Source organism: Dromaius novaehollandiae, chromosome 20 (genome assembly GCF_036370855.1).
Source record: "Dromaius novaehollandiae isolate bDroNov1 chromosome 20, bDroNov1.hap1, whole genome shotgun sequence".
Lineage (NCBI taxonomy): Eukaryota > Metazoa > Chordata > Aves > Casuariiformes > Dromaiidae > Dromaius > Dromaius novaehollandiae.
The window spans coordinates 5,289,337-5,310,257 of record NC_088117.1 but is presented as its reverse complement, the minus strand read 5'-3'; the positions used below and the strand labels follow the sequence as shown (position 1 = coordinate 5,310,257).

The 20,921-nt window shown below is 44.6% G+C and overlaps 1 protein-coding gene across 1 annotated transcript in view; it reads right to left on the bottom strand.

Moving 5' to 3' along the window:
- Window positions 1–20,921, bottom strand: part of PAPPA (pappalysin 1) — a 188,462-nt gene that overhangs the window by 29,111 nt on the left and 138,430 nt on the right. The window contains exons 14-19 of the mRNA XM_026113872.2: window positions 18,131–18,299; window positions 11,086–11,269; window positions 8,375–8,585; window positions 7,615–7,786; window positions 3,648–3,795; window positions 768–877 (exon numbers count right to left, since the gene is read on the bottom strand). Of these exons, the coding sequence (XP_025969657.2) occupies window positions 768–877; window positions 3,648–3,795; window positions 7,615–7,786; window positions 8,375–8,585; window positions 11,086–11,269; window positions 18,131–18,299 (994 nt within the window). The remainder of the gene's footprint in view (window positions 1–767; window positions 878–3,647; window positions 3,796–7,614; window positions 7,787–8,374; window positions 8,586–11,085; window positions 11,270–18,130; window positions 18,300–20,921) is intronic.

The window sequence follows — 20,921 nt, the reverse complement described above, 5'->3', positions numbered from 1 at the left end:
TAGCCAAACAGCTATTTGCTGCAAGTGGTATGTTGTGTGTGATGAGTGTGTATGTACAAGGCACCGTACATGGGAGTGCATGTCCCCACAGAGGCAGACTGATAGCAGCGCGTGCTGGAGGGTGCACATGGCTGAACAGGGGTGCTGTGAGTGGTTAATGCTGTCTGTGCATTTGTAGCACAGAGGAGGAAGAAGTGGTGACCTCTGGAATGGGCTGTGCTGAGTAGGCATCTATCACATGCGGGAGAAGGGGAGAAGGGAGGACTCCGTGAGCTCTGCTGGTTTGGGAAATGAAATACCCTCTGTATCAGCTTCTTTTGTCATCCAAAAGCAGTGCAGAAAAATGCAGCCCTGTCACCCAAAGTGTGCAAAATACTGAAGAGGAAGAGGAGGAAGAGAATAAAACCTGTCCTGTGCCCTTTCTCTCATTTTGCATCATGTTTTCCTGTGTAAAGAATCCTGTTTCCAGGAGATCAGACCCACCATAAGTGCTGGGTGGATCTGCGCATGCTGACTTGGGACCTTTTTCTTGAACTAATTTTCCCTGGGAAATCACAGAGAGAAACCCATATGGAGAGGAAGGCACCGCATTGCTAGAACAACATGTAAAGAAAGAATAAAGTTCAGGAATTCTTTTCCAAAGGGTGGAAGAGTTTTCTTCATATATTTCTTCTCACTGGACAAACTGAGGGTAAAGCTACCTTTTTGCTCATTGCATGTAAAGTTGTAATGAGGTGATACAGTTAGTAAATTCAGCAGGCACTGACCTTCACTCTTTGAGGGTTCATCCAGTGCTGGATGTCTTGCACAGTCTCATTCACGCGCAGAAGGATGGGCTCATGACTGTGATCCAAGCATGAGGTGGTACATTCAGTGCCTGCACAAAACACGGAGAGGATAAAGCTAGCAGCTTCTTACCCTTTCAGTAGCCTTCCCGCTGAAGGACAGGATTAGGGCTCCTTTTTCCTAAATTGCAATTATCAGTCAACAGTAACTATCACATATCTTGTAGCCACACACGAAATGCTGAGTGCATCAGCAGGAGACCGTGGGGGTGGCAGAGATTCCAGGGCCTTTTCTTATGAGCTGTATACCTGGGTCTTTCTTTGGCTATTAACTCCAAGGAGGGGGTCAGGTTTTGTTCTTTCAGATCACTAAGAAAGTCTGAAGGATTTTCCATTTCAATTGCTTTTTCAAGCATTGGGACTGATTAAGGAGAGGCCAGCAAACTCATCTCACCTATGACAGGACAAAAATCTACTGTTTGATCTGTCAGATTTACAGACCTTCAATAATAATGTTTTGGACAGTGACCAAGTCTAATGATATTGCAGGCAAGCTATCACCTAAGCCTCATATTTGATAAGAAGTATGCAGAGAGGTAATGATGGCTTTGTTCACACATAAATCTGCTTTTTCTCTGATTAACTGTCATGCCCTGTGGGAATCCTGTCCTTTCTTTATTAAAACATGCTGCGATACTCTGCAGCAATATCCCAGAGCCCTGTGGTGACACAACCGTAAGCCCTAGTGTGTTGGACCATTACCATTTCCCCCCTGGAAAATCACTCTTGAATGGCACAGCTGCTGCAAACATGTCATTAGGATTTCTGCACTCCAATCAGTGCTAGGGGAGGAATTAATCTCTGCACTGGTTTGGAGAGCTGAACCTTTGGCTCAACATACACCTCAGCCTGGAAGGGCAGATTAGGTGTCTGAGGAATTACCGAAGGTGTGTGGGATTCATAGTGACCATGACTGGATGCTATTATTTTCCCCACCTGCTTCTGCCTTCTCATATACTCCCACATGGAGGAGTCAGTGGGAACAAAGCAGCCCCAGTTTGTTTGGCCAGCAAGGCTCGTGGAGAGCTTGGGGTTTGTTTTGCTTCCCTAGCACAAGCGGTAGCGGCTCCACGGACTTGCTGGATAAGCGCCCGTTAATACCAGCCCTACTGCGCGCGAGTGGACGGAAAGAGCCTTCTTGGAAGGGCATCTATCAGGCTTCCAAAAACACACAAAAAAAGAGAAGAAAACCCAAACAACCTGATCCTGAAAGGTGCTGCTGGGAGAGCCTAACAAAGTGTGTGGTTTGTCTCCATCTGCTGAGGATAAGAGCCAACCGCTGGTGTGCCCTTCCACAGCTACTCCTGCAGCTCCAGCGAGAGCCGCGCTCCAGCCGAGGGTCCACAGCTCGGGCCGGGCGGGCAGCCGCCATGGCGAGTCCCTCGTCTCCATGAAGGCTGCACCATCCTTGCTCAGAATCAGGCCCACCGGACCTTGCTGCTGGGAATGGCCACCCCAGCGTGGCTGGGGGCCGTTCCCGGCAAGGCTCGGGGACGAGAGGAGCAGAGGAAGGTGGTTGCCCACTGCCCGGCGGAGCTGCAAACCCTCTCTGCTTCCAGTGCAGGGAGACGCTCCCCTCGAACCCAGCATTTGGTATTTCTCTCCTTGGAAAAACCTGCCCGCCCCTGGTAGGTAACCTCGTCTCAAGGGTAAAACGCCTCGCCACATTAAGAGTTGCCGCAGCCTGCTCGCTCTCGCGTGCTCCGCAACGCTATTTACACTTACGGAGAGGAGCGGGTCGGAATTGTTTTGATATATGATCTGTAATTGGCATCGTTACAGAGCGGTGATCTCATCCAGGTCGCATTCTCCTCCCCGGGGAGGGAACGCCAGCAGGCTCGTGGTCCCTGGCCCGGCTGCGCTGTAATGAGGGAGCCGCACAATGAGGAGCACTTTCTCCAAGTTCAAAGGGACAGCGCGAGGGGAGGAGGGGGCCGGCGCGGGCTGGGAGAGGGGGCGCAGGAAGGGGCCTCGCAGGCCCTCTCCCAGCCCGCGCCGGCGGCAGCCAGCACAGCTCACGTTGCAGCCGTTACAGCAGGCACACCTCAGGAACGGAGGCTGAAAATAAAGTCTACAGTATATTCCTCTTTCTCCTGGCGTGACACAAAGTGAAGCTGAGTGTAGGAAGCAGCCCAAAGAGGAGCACCCTTCGCTGAGCGCTAAAGCACCCCAGAAGGCAGTATGTGAGAGAACATATCTTTACACGAGCTCCTAGAGAAATGCCCTATCGAAGGGATGCTCAGCTGGTCTCGTATTCTCTCTGGACAGATCTGAATTATCCTGCTACTGGACTTCCCTGCCAGCTCCCTGTCTTTCAGCATCTGTGTGTGTGTGTGTGTGTGTGTGTGTGTGTGTGTGTGTGTGTGTGTGCGCGCGCGCGCACGTGTGTGTGTGTGTGTGTGTGTGGTGGAAGAGGGAGGGACAGATTACAGAAGTGTAAGAGCAAATTCAGGTACAAGCTCTCCCTTTATTTTAAGGACTGGATGCATCTCCCGTGTAGTGTGGCTTGCTGGCTGCCCATTAAAACCAGCTGGCCAAGAAGGGACACACTGAAATTTGAAATGCTGCAAGGAGCAAGCAGTCAGCATATGTTACATGATGCCTGGCCTCTAAAAGCTTCATGTTTCCTAAAAGCAGTTCCCTCACTCAGGCAAATTGGTCCACAAGAGAAGGTGACTTCAAGGACTCTGCACTCTTTCCTTCCTCTCACTTTTCCTATCCTGCTCCTCTCTCCCACTTCTTTTCCCCCGCCACCAAGCTGCGTCCCCCCGTGGCAGGCGGCCAGGGCTGATGCTCACAAACCTATTCCGTAGCCGCTGGAGCACTGCAGCTTCAGGTGGCTGTTCAGCTGAGTGGGCAGAGCACACTGGCCCTGCATTTCCCTGCAGAGATGAAAGGAGCCACTCCAGGTGCCATCCTTCCGGCAGTGAATCACGTTGCTACCACGGCCCTGGGAATGCAAAAGGAGATAATGAGGACAGTCACAAAAACAACAGCAAGAAAAGCAAATTCAGTTTGAGAAGTGAATAGCAGGCAGAGCCAAGCTGGGAGCAAAGTTCTGCTGGAGCTGGGAAAGCCACCAGTTGGGACTGTGCTGGGGGTCAAGAAGGAGTTTTCTTCCAAGGAATAAAAATAACAGACTGCACACGCACACACATGCCTTCATGTACAGGGGTTTTTCAAGTTCTCTACCTTAAAATGGACTCACTCTAACCTCAATAAAGGTGCCTTCACCCCATTTGCCCTCCTTCCTGTTGTTGAGAGGTTTGTGTTGAATGCAGATAATCTTTTTCCTCCTCCCATTTTCTAACTAGTTACATCATCTTTGTCTTGAAAAAGAAAGAATCCCCAATGCCCATCTGAAGGAGAAACGAAAGCAGGACACTGAGCGGGGATGCTTAGCAGGGCAGAACGTGCTCTTTAGAGCTTGGCTGCCTTGAGTGACAGCAAGTAAAGAGTCTGAGACAGACATGCACTGAGGCAGGTGTAAAGGAGAAAATAAAATCCTCTGGTGTGGGAATGGTGAAGGAATAGAATATGACATTTCTCTTATAGAAAAGATCCTCTGTACAATACTGAAGAATGAATACCAAAGTCCAAGGGGAAATATCATGCCCTTTAGAAACAACAAAGGAGTGCACAAGGCAATCTTTTGTCAGGTCTATTCACACGGCATTGGGGATTTCTGCACAAGCTGTTCTGCAGGTCTAACGACCACTGGATAATGTGGGACATTCAACAGGAGGATATCTCCTGTGGTTGGGCTCCAAACCTCTAACAGATGCTAGTTTGGGCCATGCTGGGTGGCAGAACCATGCAGGATCTTTGCTTCTCCTTGCCTGTTTAACATGCCAGGCACGTTGCCTGCCATCCACCCACCATGATCTTGGAGATCATGCTGGAGATCTTTGGGGATCTTTTAGCATGCTTTCTACCTTGGGATGCCAGACACAGCTCACAGTAGGCATGCTGAACTTGTCTTTGGAGCTATTTCCCAAAACCCACAGCCCTCATTGCACAGGGATCTGCATGGGTCTCCGGCACCAGAGTGGAAGATTGCACAGCCTTTGGTGTCAGTCTTGTGTGCTTATATTTGATATCCTTCGTCTTCCCTGCTCAGCTTTGTTGATGAACACAATGTTTCCTGGAGCTGCAAAGTGGTCTTATTGACAGGCTACTGGATGGGACCTGTTTTCCCTTCTCTAGACATCTGGCCATTGCCAGAAGTAATAAGAAAATCATATGAAAGGATAATGCACCAGATGGACTCAGGGTGTGATCCAGTTTGGTGACTTTCAGTTAAGGGTCAGTTTTGCAGAGATGGATTAATTTACTTCTGACTGTTCATATGATTTGTGTACAACATTCAGAAATGGAAGAGCTTTGCTCTGGATGGTGGTGGGGGTACCTGCTTAAATGACCATTAGATTCCTGGTGATTAATTCTGTCTCTGATGTGCTCTGAGATACCGTATGTACAGTTGAGTAATGATCTTTCAGCATGGTGACAAATTCAGGAAGAAATCGCTAACTGATAATTGAGCACAATTTGCTGTTTTAGCAAGTGTGGTGCATTTCCACCGCAATTTGTGTGCCGGAGTTCAACCATGATTTTTAAAGGTGAGCCATGAAACCTGATTTATGTTCCTGGAGTTGACTGTGCTTAAGGTACTATCGTATAGCTACTGCAATGTACTTAGAGAACCCAGGATATCCATTGCTATAGTAACATCCTGTCCATCACTCCCTGACCTGCAAAATCTCCTGTGAAAATCCCTGCTGGGTTTCTTGCTTGGATGCAGCGTGCATTATCACCTTATATAGCTGAGAGAGACTTAGTGGGGTTTAATCCTTAAATAATTAACACCTCTCAAGTGGGTCTGGTTTGGGCTAGGAGTCCTCCCTCTTTTTCTGTAATCTATTTTCTGGGATATCTGGAAATATATTTCCCTGCAAATCCCTTTCTCAAGATGTTATCTGCTCCTTTGCTCAAGATGCTTTCCCAGCTGAACAGTAACTACAATATTCCTTACAATGAATAAAGACATAGCTACATCTCCCAATTTCCACAGCTCACTTCACTACTGCTCTAACCCTGAGTCTATTGCTTGTACCTCTTCATATCTAGCTCACTTAAAAACAAACACATAAACCGGTAATACCAGTTGTCATTACACTGGTGGCCCTCATTACCCTGCACTAGCAGAGATGGTACACATCTTCCACCATGCTGATCAGTCAGAGCAAGTCATAGGTGCACAAGCCACAGATCAAATATTCCAGAGCCTCCCATGCAAACTGCACCTACGTGCAATGCTAGCGATTTTTCATTTCACAAGGCCGGAAAGCTCACATAAGCCTTATAAAACCAGACCTTTTTCAGGTGCTCTGATACAAAAACTCACATATTCTCAGGTTCTGTCTCATTCCCATGAAGCGGGCAGGTCAGCTCTGCAGGGAATGTGGGTAGCAAGTGCAGTTTTCTAGTCACATTAAACCTCATTGCTGTTTCTTCTGTAGCTGTGGCTTTTAATATCAGAGGTGTCTTTCAGATTACTGGACCTAGAGCAGACCTGGCCCATTTTTAATATGTCCTCTGAAATTGAAATTATATTAAAAGCCCTTTGACAAAGCATTCTCTGCACCGTGTAGAGTAACAGCAGCTTCTATATCCCCCACTTTTCACTTCCCAAATATATTTAGCAGCAGCACTTCTGGGGGAAGTTACTATCTCACAAACTATAATTGCCTCTAGTGAAGAAAACCAAGCATTTCAAACTAGACATTAAAGGCTAGACCTTCTTCTGGTATCAGTCACAGCTCCTAGGAAGTCAAAGGCAACACGATGATTTATGCTGGATAAGAATCTGACCCCTGATGTTTAATGACACCTTCACAGCCAGAAAAACATGAAAGTTTAGAGACAGTTTGGCCGAACAGTCATAATCCCTATAAAGTTAAATTACCGTATGACACACACAGATATAGTGATGATGGGAAAAAGAACTGGAGAGTAGAGAAAGGTAAAACAGAACAAACAAAAGCCATGTACAGAACATGACAAGTGCATGGAACTGGTATCTTACTTGCTTTCGTTCATTCCTTCTTATTCCCTCCTGTATTAATATAATACCAGAAACCATATTTGGTAATTGTCAAGCTAGGTTATAGAGCCACTTGAGGCAGATTTTTCAGCCACTTACTTGTCTGGAAAACAGCAAGTCACTCATTGCTAGTTCTCAATGGGTAATAATTAATACCATTACTACTGTGATAAAAACAGTATTTCTAGGCTCTTCACAGTAGTTAATGCGTACCTGAATTGTGTACTTCCCTTCTCCATTTCGCTGCCTTTCTCACACACTGTGAGATGTGCTAGACCAGCATGGTACAGTGCCATGAGTACTAAACAAGGTGGCCTGGACCCTTGCCAAAACCTGGGGAATAGGGTTTTGATCGGGAGTGCTCAGAAGCATTTCCACTCCACAGCCTATCCACTTCCAACATCTGAGGAAGACTGCCCCTAAATCTGAACTGCTTCCTTGATGCTCTCACCTGCCAGGCTCAAGCCCAGTTCAAGCAACCATTAAGAGACTGAAAAACAGAAAAACAGCAGTCAGGTGGGGTCAGTTCTCCAAGGTGCTAAACTGTGATCTGACAAGGGCTCAAGGGAGTTATGGCACTTGGTCTCTCCAAGATGAAGGTCCCTTGAGGTCATATGGTGAAGACATGCTTTTATAGCTCAGATTACTTGGATATGAGTGACTCACCGACTGATTGTCATCATCTTCGCACTTGATCCTGCACTCACTGTTGAACTGGAAGCCATTGGAGCACTGGTAGAGCCCATGAAACTTGGAAGGTGGCGGGTCACAGGTAACAGGCACACAAGCGCCTGGCAGCCACGTGCCGTCTTGCGTGCACTGGATCTTAAAGGCTCGCCTTTCCATGCAGAAACAAACAAGACCATTTAGTGAGCGGCTGAGTCAGCTAAGACGTTCTAAAGCCTCTGAGCTCTGCTAGCAGGTTGCAGGGGATGGCTTTTAACACTTGGGGAACATCTGCGTCATGGGGTCTCTGAGTGAAAATAATGATTATTTGCAAAGCCAACATTCAGCTGCCTAGCCTAAACTCCTCTTTCAGCCTTGGACACATATCCCAAAAACACTGCTTCCCAGGCTTGTGGGCTGTGGTTGGTTTGAAGTGGAGTTGTGCAGAGTCAAAAATACATGATAGCACTAACCCTTTCCTGCAGAGTTTCAAAAGGGACTCCCCAGACTGCATATCAAAGAGTATTTCTAAGGTAACATCTATTTTTTGAGCACTGGCTAGGATTTCCAAAGGAACCTAACAGAGTTAGGTGCCTAAATCCCCTTGAAATTGCACAACTATCTGCATAAGGGAATTGTCCTGTGAAAATCCCTACAATACAGAAAGCTTGTTACAAACGACCCATCTTTCCTCCCCAAATCTTTTTAACTCATGGCTTCCTGAATCATATTGACTGCTTGGCATTACTATTTCACGTACTTTCTTGCTTTTCTGGAGGATCCAGGGACATGGTAACCTGGTTTGCATTTGTATTTGCAGAATGATCCCACTTTGTGCTTATCTTCTCGGCAACGAGTAGTCTGAAGATCTGCATTAGGAACTATGGAGGGTGCTCTACACATCAGCTCACATAGAGCCTCTGGAAAAGACCACAGCCCATCCTCCATGCAGGTCAGGTTGCTGTTGTTTCCTGAGAAGGACAGTGAGTAAAGTTAACAACATTCAACAGAATACTTTTTTTCCCAAATGTTGTTACACCCATAATATATCAGAAGCCACCTCAGTTGGTTTGACAAATTCAGCTCTGAAATCATGCATTTGGTCTTTGTAGATGATGGCACTAAATCATTACGGACTCTGTTTTCAGGAGACAATAGGCAGACAGTGCTTATTTCAGGAAATGCTACAGCATAGAGGAATGACACTGGCTTTGTATTCTTTTATACTTCTTTTCTCCCTTGTTTTGTTGTTCTCTTAATCTGAAAGAAGGCTTTCCCCCTACATCAACCGCTTTCTCTCCAAAACCATGGCATTAACAGAGTGCTTGCTGCCATTACATTCTTTATTCTGCTTGTGTTACAGCCCTTCCCTGAATCTGTCCTTTTTATACCAATTTTGAGCAGTTTGGAGCAGCATCTGTTAGTGTTAGACACACTACACCAACACAATGAGGAGCCATTCTCAGCTGGGGACTCTCAGTCCTCAGGGAGTACTATGATAAATATGATTCATAATACTCATTACAGATTCGTTTTCCTTAGGAAGCTTGCTTGGTCAACACCTCAAAGGTAAAAGGTACAATAGATTTATTTGCCTCTGCCATGACCTACCTGATTTCAAAAGGTTAAGCTTAAAGTAGCCTAGTCTCAGTATATTTTACAGTCTATGATATTTTATACTGTATGTTAAAAAGGAATAAGCTTTACCTAAGAAATAAAACACAGCTATGAGCCACTAACCCCTCAAAAATCCCTAATACTCTACTGGAATCCCTGATCATTGCTGTAGGAACTCTATCAACCCACAAGACATATTTTCAACAGTAAGCCAACTTCTGAGTTATCCAAAATAATACTGACAAACTGCTAATGCCAGAGTAACGCCATCTCTCTAAGAGGGAAGGAAGAGAGCTGGGACATGAGGCTGGAATTCAAAGAAGAAGAAACACAAGGCTCCAGAGGGCTCAGGAAGGTATGTGGAGGAGCCCTCTTGTCCTACCCACAAAGATAAGAGAAGCTTCATTAAATCAGCCCTGGCTTTCTTTCTCCCCTTCCCAATTGAAGATGATAGCAGAGGTATTCTGTGCAGAAGGGAGCTCTTTTCTAGAGCATCGCTGTGCTCCTTTGCTCTGACTCATGCAGCAGCTCTGCAGACCAGCAATGGTGATATCATACTTGCCACTGCAAAGTGATAAGCTGTGACATTACCAACAGTGGCTGTCATGACGTCAGTGATTGAATTAGGCATGAGTCATTCAAACACCGTTCTCCAGAAGCTTAATGGCAATATCTATTAGTCATCACTGATGGCTGCACACCAAATGGTTCTTTTACTTCACAGCTCAGACAGTTTCCGGACAAAAGTGAAATGATGCTGCACACTACAGCTGCACAAGCCCTGACCTAGGCATTTGGTTATCATCCTCAAGCTACCCCCACTGAAGTCATTAGCTCAGGTTCTTGTGACTTGTTTTACCCTCTGATGCATTGCATGAAAAGCACCACTCTACTGCTTGGGATAATTTTGCATTCCTCCAAGTTGCTTATTTTCAGTTTTTAAAAATATTTTTCCCCTCAAGAAAATGCCAGGCATTTTCAATGAGAAACCACCTCCTTGCTGAAGATGAACCTCTTCATAACAAAGGAAGAGAACCCTTTGATGAAAGTATCCCTTTTGAGTAGTTTTACCTTTCACTGTGGGTTGGCTGGTTGAGTTAAAAGAATGGAACAATTTGGTTATGTATGAAGAAATCAATATATCCTCTCATTGAAATCAAGAATACTTCACATACCTCTTCTGAAAGATCACAAAGGGTAACATGCCAATGAGGAGAAGAGTGGATAGTGCTGAGAACATGATTAGGACTCTACCAGAAAAACAGCAGTGAAGGAGAAAGGGAGGGAAGAGGAAAAAAGGAAGAAGAGTGTGTTATTTTTAGGAAAATTGTAGTGACTCCCAAACAAGGAAGGGAGAAGAGAAAGGCCAGATATAGAGCAAGATGAGTGTGGAAAAGGAGAGAGGTAACGGGACGACTAGGAAAAACCGTGGAAGGGAACTGTGCCATGGGGACTTGGGACTCTTCAGTCTTCTCCTGCCTTTCAGAAAACATGGAGGAGGCATACAAGGGAGCCAGACACAGAAAACAGAGAAGGCATGGGAAATAAGATGAGAGAGTTCAATTTGACTTATCCCCATGACTTTTCCATGTTTTGGTTATATGGAAGCAATATTCACTGCCATTACTGCTTGGCCAGCCACAATCAAGAAAAGGTCAAAGGAAGGTAATAGAGAGAGGAAAGAAAACTTAACTTCTAATATAAATAAACCTTCCCATAAACTCTTATAATTCTTCATACTTAAGATATCATGAGTAATTCTAAAACAACAGGAATAAAAACATATATTACTAGGAGAAGTTTGTGTTAGCTGTGCAGCTATCCCCAACTCACTGCACAGATCCTCTCCAATACCTTTCAGAAGAGCAGGAGGTCGGCAAGTAAAGGAGCATTTCTTGCCGAAGGTGGTCCCCTCGCTGCAGTTGAATGTGGCTGGGTAGACATGGTATTGGTCTGGGACACCGCAGTCCACAGGCTCACAAGTCACCTGCTTGTTCCACTTCCCATCTGTGCAAGTCATGGTGATGCTGGACTCCATCTGGAAAAGATACATGACTAAAGACATGACAGCCAGCAAGGGAGAGATCAAAACCACTTAAAGCTTAATAACATCCATTATTTTCATGACTCACAAGTTAAGCAAAGCCAGGCCTGATCACCACCACCATCATTTGGGCAGTGGCTACTGAAAACATCTAGGTACCACAAGAAACAGCATCAGAGGATCAACATGTATATTTTTCTTTTGCAGTTTGAACCAAACCTTTGCCCATAAAGAAGCAACAAGTTGTTGAGGACAGAAGTAACCTGTTATATTTTTTACAATACTAGAATGTCTGTCAGTAATTATTGGAGGAATTTCAATGGAGTTATTCCTGTTTTACCAACATCGCTTCATTCTCCAGCTCCTACTTGGTGAGGTTTATCCCTTCTCCTCCATTCCTCATCTGCAGCTCCCCGAGCTGTGGAAGAAACGTCCCATCTCACTCCAGAGGTGGCTATATTTCTGGATGCTGCTTAGTCTTCAAGGTGCTCTGGCAGGTTTAAGTTACTAATGTTATAGACACTAACTAAAGCAAAGCAGAAATTCTTGGGTTTGGTTACCATTTCTCTACCTGGGTTCTCACATTCACAACTGCATGGTTGAAAACAGTACTACCAAAATGGATGGTGGTTTAACACCTGCTCCAATGCAAAGGGCTGCATAACGTGCAGCACAACAAATAATCTGGACTCTTACCTGCATTACCTTCTGAAACAACCTGTGGAGCCTTCTTATCAGAAAGGAGCGTGAAAGTCTGAGCTCTTTGGAGCTGACAGTTATCCCTGATCCTCTATCACCTGTGGAGTGATACAGTCACTCGGAGGTAATTGCCCATGTATTTCTTGTACACTGTTGGGGGTCTAAGTAAAAGCAAACCTGGCAAGAACCTGTTGGGTTGGGATCCAAGAGCATCCTACCCATACTTTCACCTGGTACCTGGTCCAGAGAGTCACAAATGGCAGAGGTCGAATAGGGAGTCAGTGCCTGTACTCTGACTTCTCTAATGCCACTCATAGCTACATAGAAGCTACACTTCCATGGATTTGAGGAATAACCCAAATAATGCAGCAGACTGAAATCCTGGAATGCTAGGAAAAGACAGGGAGAAAAAAAAAAAGGAGGTAAAGGAGCCACCCTTCCAAGGCGAAGAATAAGGATTTACCAAGTGACCAAAGGACAAACAGTTATCTGGCAAAGAGAACAGAACAAACAATATATCTACTTTTTAATTAAAAAGGAAGGATGATTAAAAATTAGAGGTGCAGAACCTGAAAGCAGGACTCTTCTTCTCCACACCACAATAAAGAGAGGGACAGAAAAAAAAGATATATGAGAAGCCCAAACATAAGATATTGTGGAAGGGGAAGATACCAGCAAAGAATCTGACCAAGTTGTACAGCAGCACTCTTAGGCCTCCAGGGAATATTTTATTCAGGACTGCTACGCTCACAAGAGATTTGCACCACCAACCATTGATCTGGGTTTATAAAAGGAAGGGAAATTTTTCTAGCACACATCAAAGGGACCTGGATTCCCTTTTGCAAAAACACCCTAATGGTTTCAACAGAAGTTCAGACCTGTCTCCCTTTGATATATGGTTGCATTTAGAATGGAAAAAGCAGTCCCAGAGCTAAGAAACTGGACACTTCCCAAGTGGGCCCAAAATCCCTTTTCTAGACCATAGAGTTTATTTAAACAGGGAGCAGTGCTGATAGAAAAAAAAGTCTCTTCTACAGATTTAGAGTAGAAGATTCTGGGATTCACGGAGTGCTCAGGTGAAGTGACACTCTGGGTCCTCATTTTCAAACATTTTGCTCCCCACTGGCTGTTAAATCTTTGTTGCTTATCAGACAATCCGTACCATTAAAAAAACGTATACTGTAGATAGAGGATGACTAGAAGATGCCTGTGCTTCCACAGGAAGTTGCTGTATGAGTCTGATGGCCATCGAACAAGGGATGGTAGCGTACTTCCATGCCTTCATAATTCTTACACACAGCAGCATTATCACAAATGCCAGATACACAACCTACTGTACTCTTCAGATCCAGTTTTTAAAAGAAAAGTGGAAATTATGCATTTCCCATCCACTGCTGTAGAAGATGTCCATCATTTTTAAGAAATAGCACCTGAAATAGTGATGATGCTCAGGGCTCAGCTCAAGCACACTGCATGCCTGCATCCTACAGATTTCCAGAGGAGGTGGAAATGATCTTCTGAAAGTCAGGATCTTAGTTTGGAGGCCAGAGAAATCTGTAATCCTGCTCAGAACACAACACTGTAATTCTGCACTGCAGGCTTGACTGCTCCAGTATACACCAAAGTCTTTTCCACTAACAAATGCTACTATCAAATAATGCTTAAGAACCATGGCTGGTGGGCACCTTGATCAGTAGGGGGTTAAAACATAAAACCAAGTTGATGATGGCAGGTGCTATTCAAATGTTAAGGAAAAGACATGGGTCTTTCATTGTGTCCTGCCAGATGCTGGATTCATGCTGAGCACAGGGAAGTCATATCAATGGTAGGAGATTAAAGTGCAAGAATTCAGTTGTGGGTCTTGGCGTGATCTAGTTAGCCCAGGCTAATGCTTGTAAGTGTATTTCAGCTGCAGTCTTCATTAGAAAGCTGTGAGACACTACAGCCTATTGGAAATACAATGTGCCCAGGCCCATTCTCTCCTTGGAAGCTATTCCTAGTTAGCAGTATACCTCCACTGCACTTTATTTCTGCCTCTGTTCTAGACCCTGATGTGCAACATTTAGTCTCTCCATGTTTTTGACTCTAGATTTTCCCTCATGGTGCTTTCCCAACAAAAACGCTAACCACATCTGGAAGAGTATTCTCTTCTTCCAGACACTTACAGCTTCTCCTCTTCTGAGCACAGTGGAAAGCCACTTCCATATAAAGAAGCGGTGCCCATGTGGGTATGACCCTAGCTTCTCAGCTCATTCCGGTAATTAGTTCCACACTTAATATGACAGAAGCGGAGGTTTTCAAGGTCAGAGTAAATAATGATATATTTTAGAGCATATCTATCTTTCAATATCATCACTTCAACAAATACAAGCACATGTATTTCTGTAGCAGAACATAAAAGAAATGGCTTTGCTGCAATGGAGGCAAATATTAGTGCATTTGATTGGAAATGAAGAGGACAGTTCTGTCATGGAAGTTACTGTAGATGGCACCCACCAGCTCACAGATTCTCCCTCTTGCAAAATCTCCCCCAAAGGCAGGATCTTTGCAATGCCTGGTGGCAGTATCCCAGCTGAAAGCTGCTGATCCAGGAGCTCAGCTCTCCCCAGTGCCAGGCCACAGTTCAGGGATGTTTCCCAGTGACTCAGACTGAGCAGCACTACCTTCATATCCTGCATCACATCTTTGTGGCAGCATCTCTGTCTGCCCTTGAAAATCTCCCACCCAAGGTCTGGGCGGGCACATGCCTGTTTCACCTGTTTGATCTGGCAAGGTCATCCAGCTCACGGCAGTCCATATGAAGTACTTGGCTTTCTCATCAGGTTTATTAGCTGTCACTTTGGGCACTTTGTGCTGCTTTGACTGGCATCACAGCAACTGCTTCCCTTCACGTCCTGCCTTCCAAAAAGAGGCTTACGCAAGGAGGGAGGGAGGGTGAGAAGGAGACAAGAAAAAAAAAAAGGTTCTCCAAAGATACATTGCCCAGTACAGTGAAGACGACGCAAACAAAAACAAATCTGGTGTCAGAAAGATTTGTTTCTTGGCACTTTTAACAGCTTGTGAGAATTCATGTCTCCTTCCTGCTGCCCAAGATCCCAGCCGGCTCCTTCTTCAAGCGATGCTTCACGTGTGAAGTTTCCTCTCCTTAAAAACGAACAGCTGTGCCCTCCCCTCTAAGTATTCTTCCACTTCTGCCCACTACTGTGCCTCTAATTGAACCCACATGAGCCGTGCTTTCTTTTCCTGGCATGATTGATGATGCCTTTGCACAACATTAGGGAGCTGCTGGGTTTTAAATAACACCTCTTGACCAGAGCAGCAGTGGTGGTAGCTTCAAGGAGAGATGACAACACGTAACTGAATGAGTGGGGCTTTCAGTGAAGGACAAGGGGGAGGAAAGAAGCGAAAGACAAAGGGGAAAAAGTGGGGGGAGAAAAGAAAAAAGAGTGATGGAGTTGTCAGGGGGAGTGAGGAAATCAAGGGGAAATGAAACATCCCAAGGTCTTCTTTGTGAAAAAGGTACATGAAGGATTTTGCTCCCATCAATATGCAAAACTTTTTTTTGTTGCTGAGGTCCTAAATGAGAATAAGAGAGAACACCAAGATAGTGCAATGGCTTGGTTTTTTTGTTTTGTTTTGTTTTACAGCAAATGGCTTCTACTGCATATAATGCTGATATAGTTTGGATTTGGTGATTTTATGGAGTTTAACAAAATTTGGGAACAGGCGCTTCTCAGAGAGCAGAAATGAAGGATGTTTTTCTCCAAGAATGATTAAACATGGTGGCTTCAAGGAGACACAGAGGCCAGGAAGTCCAGGAAGTTAGGATGCTTTTAAAAAACCTCTTAGATGTAAAAGATTGATTTGAAATATGACTTATGCTCCCACATCTCTGAAGTGCTTTTGAAAATTTTCCCTTTAAATCTCTGTTCACTCTTTTTTTTAAGCCTTTCACTGAAATACTAAAGAAAATTTGGTTCAGATGCTAAACCAGGGTGTGTTCATGGAACTGTCAATCATCTTCATCAGCCTGCAGTGGTCACGGGCCACTGATGTTCAGTCTGCTCTTTGAGACATCGCACCTCACCTCAGTCTCCTTCCTACCCAAGAGTGTGAAACATCAGCAAGTGCAAAACTACTTTCCTTCCTTCTTCTTGCACAGGCCCCCACACTGTCAGTTAAGGGAGAAAAAAATAGCTCAAGTCCCTCAAATCAGTCAATCAAGCAAAATACCCAACTGAATAACAACAGTGAAACAACCAACAGCTTCATGCAAAGTTCCTCAATCACAGCATAAAGTTCCTCTGTATACAGATAACAATCCACATGCCCTATTTCATCACCAAGTGCTTGTGATCAGAAGAAGAACTGAAGCTGGGAAGCAACTGTGGAACAAGCACAACACAATTCAATACAACACAATACAAGGAATCCAAACCATGGATTCCAGAGTTTCTCAGATAATCCATTTCTTGCATGCAAGTTACACAAGTTCTAGCTTGAAGCACCTGACACAGAGAAATAAAACAACAATAGTGAAAGAAACTGTCCATTCCTATTCAACAGATCTCCTAAGCACATGCATGAACTTTAAAGCATATGTTTAAAATGCTCCACTGAACAGGGATACTGTTAAGTACATGCTTCACTCCTTTGCTGATTTGAACAGCACAGAGCAAAACAAAGCCATAAGCTTCAGACTTCTTTATTGGTGGAAAAAGATGATAAAGTGCAAGAGTAGATCAGGGTGAAAGGAAGCGTGTTGTAATAGGCAGTGAATCATGTTAGCTAGGGGTGTTAAAATCCTCAGCTCTCGTCATACGAATCTGATCAAGGCTCTGAAACCAAGGTTCTCAGAACAAAACCATACCGTAACAGTTGGCTGAGCCTCCCCAAAAGGTACTTTTTGCATTTAAACAACACAGCACTGGTGGAACATGCTTAGGCTGTTTTATTTGGTTTTGGATTCCTGTGCGTTCAATGTACAGATCTTTTCCAACTATTTCCTGGTTCAGTCATTCAGGCTTGTTTGAGAACTTGTTTTCTGTTCTGTAAAAATGCTCAGCTGGAGCTAGGGTTCTGGTGCTGATGCCAATTAGGATGGAAGAGGCCCAGCTCGCGGGGTCCTGTATTTGTTTTGTAATTGAGTTGAAAGGGCTGACTCATTCCCCTCCACTCTGTCTCCCCCCTCTGTGAGCTTATGAAGAACACAGTATTTCACAAATACAGACAGGCTGCGGAGAGCGGCTGCCTGCCTCCAGCCCCCACCCTGTCCCCAGATGTGCGTGCTGCCCCTACAACATACACAAAGGTGCACATGTAGGTTACTGCAGTCGCATCACACTTACAGGAGCCAGCAGCATTTGAGAAGTGAACACAAACTAGAGCTGGTCCACTTGGCTACCTACAGCGGGCCCACATATCTTGCATGCACCAGTCCCAGCGGTGCACCAACACTGGGCCATGCTACGCACACCCTTGGCCCCAGGGACAAAGTAGCAGCATTTTCTGAACACTTAAAGAAATGTGCAGTTCTCCGCAATACCCCCCTCTCTGCATCAGGGCATGCTACATTTCTGTGACTGCACTGTTATTGCATGGTTTAGGGAACGCCAGTTAGCACTCCCTGACCCACTAGGGTGGGATTTTGGTGCTTTGTTTGAATCTGAAAAGGTTTAGATTCTTTTTTTCCCTCTTGATGTCACACATTTCTGCAATGTCACAATATGGTTGGAAGCAGATGGACTGAAATACTGCAAAGGAGTTAAGGCATTGTTAGTCCCAACCCAAGGAATAAATAGGAGAAATTTTGCCCAGAAACTGGTTGCCCCCAAACAAACAAACAACACTCTCACCCTACCCCCAAAAAACCCTGTTTGGTTGAATAGGGCAAGTGAGGTCAGAGAAGGCCTAAATACACATTTAAACCTTTTGCATTGAAAACTTCTAAATTTTGAAAACACTTGAGATTTGCTCATTGTTAGTACCTCTTCCTAAAAAGTGAGATGACTTCTATTCTGATGAGAAGAAATATTTGGATGTCGTCTTGTCACAAGGCTAAGCTCAGATTTTGGATTTTAGGGTGGGTTGTCTAACTTCTCCACACCTGTTTGCTCATCTCTGTTTTGTGGGTCATACAGAAGCAGCAGAACAAACCTGGCTCTTGCTGAGATCGTCATCTCGCTGGACTTGCAAAATGTAGCCCGTCTGGCAGCTCACATTGCACTGGGCGCCGTTGTACCAGCCGCCACTGGTGCAGTTCAGCAATGCATTCTCAATCTCCAGCTTTTGGCAGTCAGTGGCTTCACAAGAGTAGTGGACACAGCTAGGCGGGAAACAAGAAACAGCGTTTTCATTCATTCCACTCAGTTCATTCCACAAAAGTGTGCTTGTCTGACTGATGAACTCACCACTCATCAGACAGCAGGTAAATGGATTGCATGGACTGCACTGTGACTCCCATTTGGCAAAGTGCTCCTTACCAGAGAGCACACCCTTTAGGTAAGTCTCCTGAAGAATGGAGACAGTGGTGATGGTGATGACAATGAAAGCAAATTGCATATCTTATGGCAAAAGAGAAAAGCCTGACAATTCTGCAGAATTACTTTCTGTTCTGCAATATTCACAGAGGAGAAACAACATGAGCAACAGCACTGTGGCCTTCTGACTCCTGTATGAACATGCATACAGCTCATTCCATGAGAGTCCTCTCCCTCCAAGACCAGTCTTTATGGCCCATCCAATTTTAAATCTCTGATGAATTCAGGAATGCTTGATATTACTAATGATAAGTGTGCATGTGTGTATGCGTGAGGAGGGGTTTCCATGATGTGCACTCTTATCTTCAAGAAACTGGACTGAAACCAACCCATTCTTTTTATTCCATTTCATGAGGATCACCAAACAACAGTTGTGTAGCTGTGTTGATAAGCTCTTATGAAGTAGACCCAGCTCAGCAGTGTGCTTTCTTTTTACATCTCTCCAGCTGCTGTCCTGCCATCCATAAAATGCTTCCCCATATGGAAACTAGCTGCTCTCCCTACAGTGAATTATTCTAACATTTAAACCCCTCATTTTACAAGTTGTGCTATTTTATTTTTATATACACAGAGATGTCTGGATGATACAAAATCTTTCACTCTCTCTGATGGCCTGAGTCAAACAAAATATTATAGCACATCTTCAAATGTAAGTATGGGGACAGTCCCCTCAGCTAAAGGGGAATGAAAATGCTGAGAGGCTTAAAGCATGTGCAAAGAGGTTTTGCTTGATTAGGGACAAAGTTTCCTACAAAGTGATGTACCTCTGCTGAAAGCTAAACTGAAGTTAAATATGGTTAAATTAATTCTGAATTTAAAGGGAAAACCTTGCCTTACTTCACCATCTATGTGGATAGGGAAGAACCTGAACACTGAAATTTGCAGAAAGAAGGGAAAGCAATGAAACAATACACATATTTCAAAATGGGTTACAAACAAGATATTCGCATCTCCTAAAATAAGGGTTAACAGCTATCGAAAACCCATCCACCTTACTAAGCACAGGACTTAGCATGTACATGGTGTTTTGTTGTGTTCAAAGCACTGTGCAGACATTAACTAATTAATTTTCACGACACGCCTGTGAGACACCTGTGCCAGTATTGTTATCCCCATGTTACTGATGGAGAAACACATCTGCACGTCTCTGCTGAGCTACAAATCAGAGCAAACTACAACATTATGTATCTCCACAACTCATTTCTCTGTCCCAAACTAGTGCTGTATGGGAAGTGCCCACTGCTTGGAATTTAAGGTTGCTTTTTTATTGGCAGCCCCTTCCTGGAATGTGATGGGCCATAAACAACTTCCACATTCAAAAAGACAGATCTAATTTCTTTATCTTGCATAAAATATTGCTGCTGATGGGATTGAGAAGGCAGAATTCCACCTCTACGTTGGTCAACTGGTCATACCCTCATACGCAACAAACAGCACCTTGTCCATCAGCAGCACAACTGAAAACTGATGCTCATCACTCCTGCAGAACAGATAATCCTTTGCCAGGGATGACCTATGCAGAGTGATCTTGCCTTTGGTGTGGAGGGATGGACTGGATGGCTTCCTGAGTCTCCTTCCTTCCCTGTTATGCTAGGACTCATGTTCTCTGTTGGATTAGCTGCCACAACAGGAAAAAGTCACCATGCTCTACTATGGGAGACTGCTGGCCTCATACCAGTGATCATGTCTGTTTTCCAGTCACTGCAGCTCACAGCCTGACATGCAAATTTAAATTACCACTGATTTCAGTTTTGATCAGTCAGTAAGACTGTGGATGAGATAGTTGAAGATCAAGTAGACAGTCCATCCCAATGCCCAGCTGGCCTTCTCTTGCACAGAAATGAGATGAGGAGAATGGCTACGTGCAATAGTCTTGTAAACGTCCAACATGGATCACCCAGGAGTGTGAACCACAGCCCTTATTTTGTGCTGCCACTTGGGTGCCTCACATACTCTGACTCTTCAAGCAGAGCAGCACCTTACTAGTGATTTCATGACACAGCTAGTTGAGTAAATCACCAGTTAACATTAGCAAGAATGTCTGAACTTTGACGTCAGGAGAGCATGAATGATGAATATGATACCTCACCAAACCCTCACTACATACCCCAGATATACCTACACATGAAGGCTAACTGTTATTTTGTTCCCCTCCATTTTTGAGATGGTGAATCTTCAATTTGAGTTCCTTCTGTGCCATGGCTTCAGTGACAAGTTGACTAACTGAGGAAAAAACGTTAACACCATTGCCAAGCCATTCTCAGAAGTACATATGGTGAACCTTGACTGCCCACTGCAAAGCTCGTGCAAAATCTTAAATGTTTTTTGTACAAAAGTTAGAAAAATAAGCTAATAGCAGACCTATTTCATTTAATATCTTACGCGAACCAATGTGCAACACATCAATG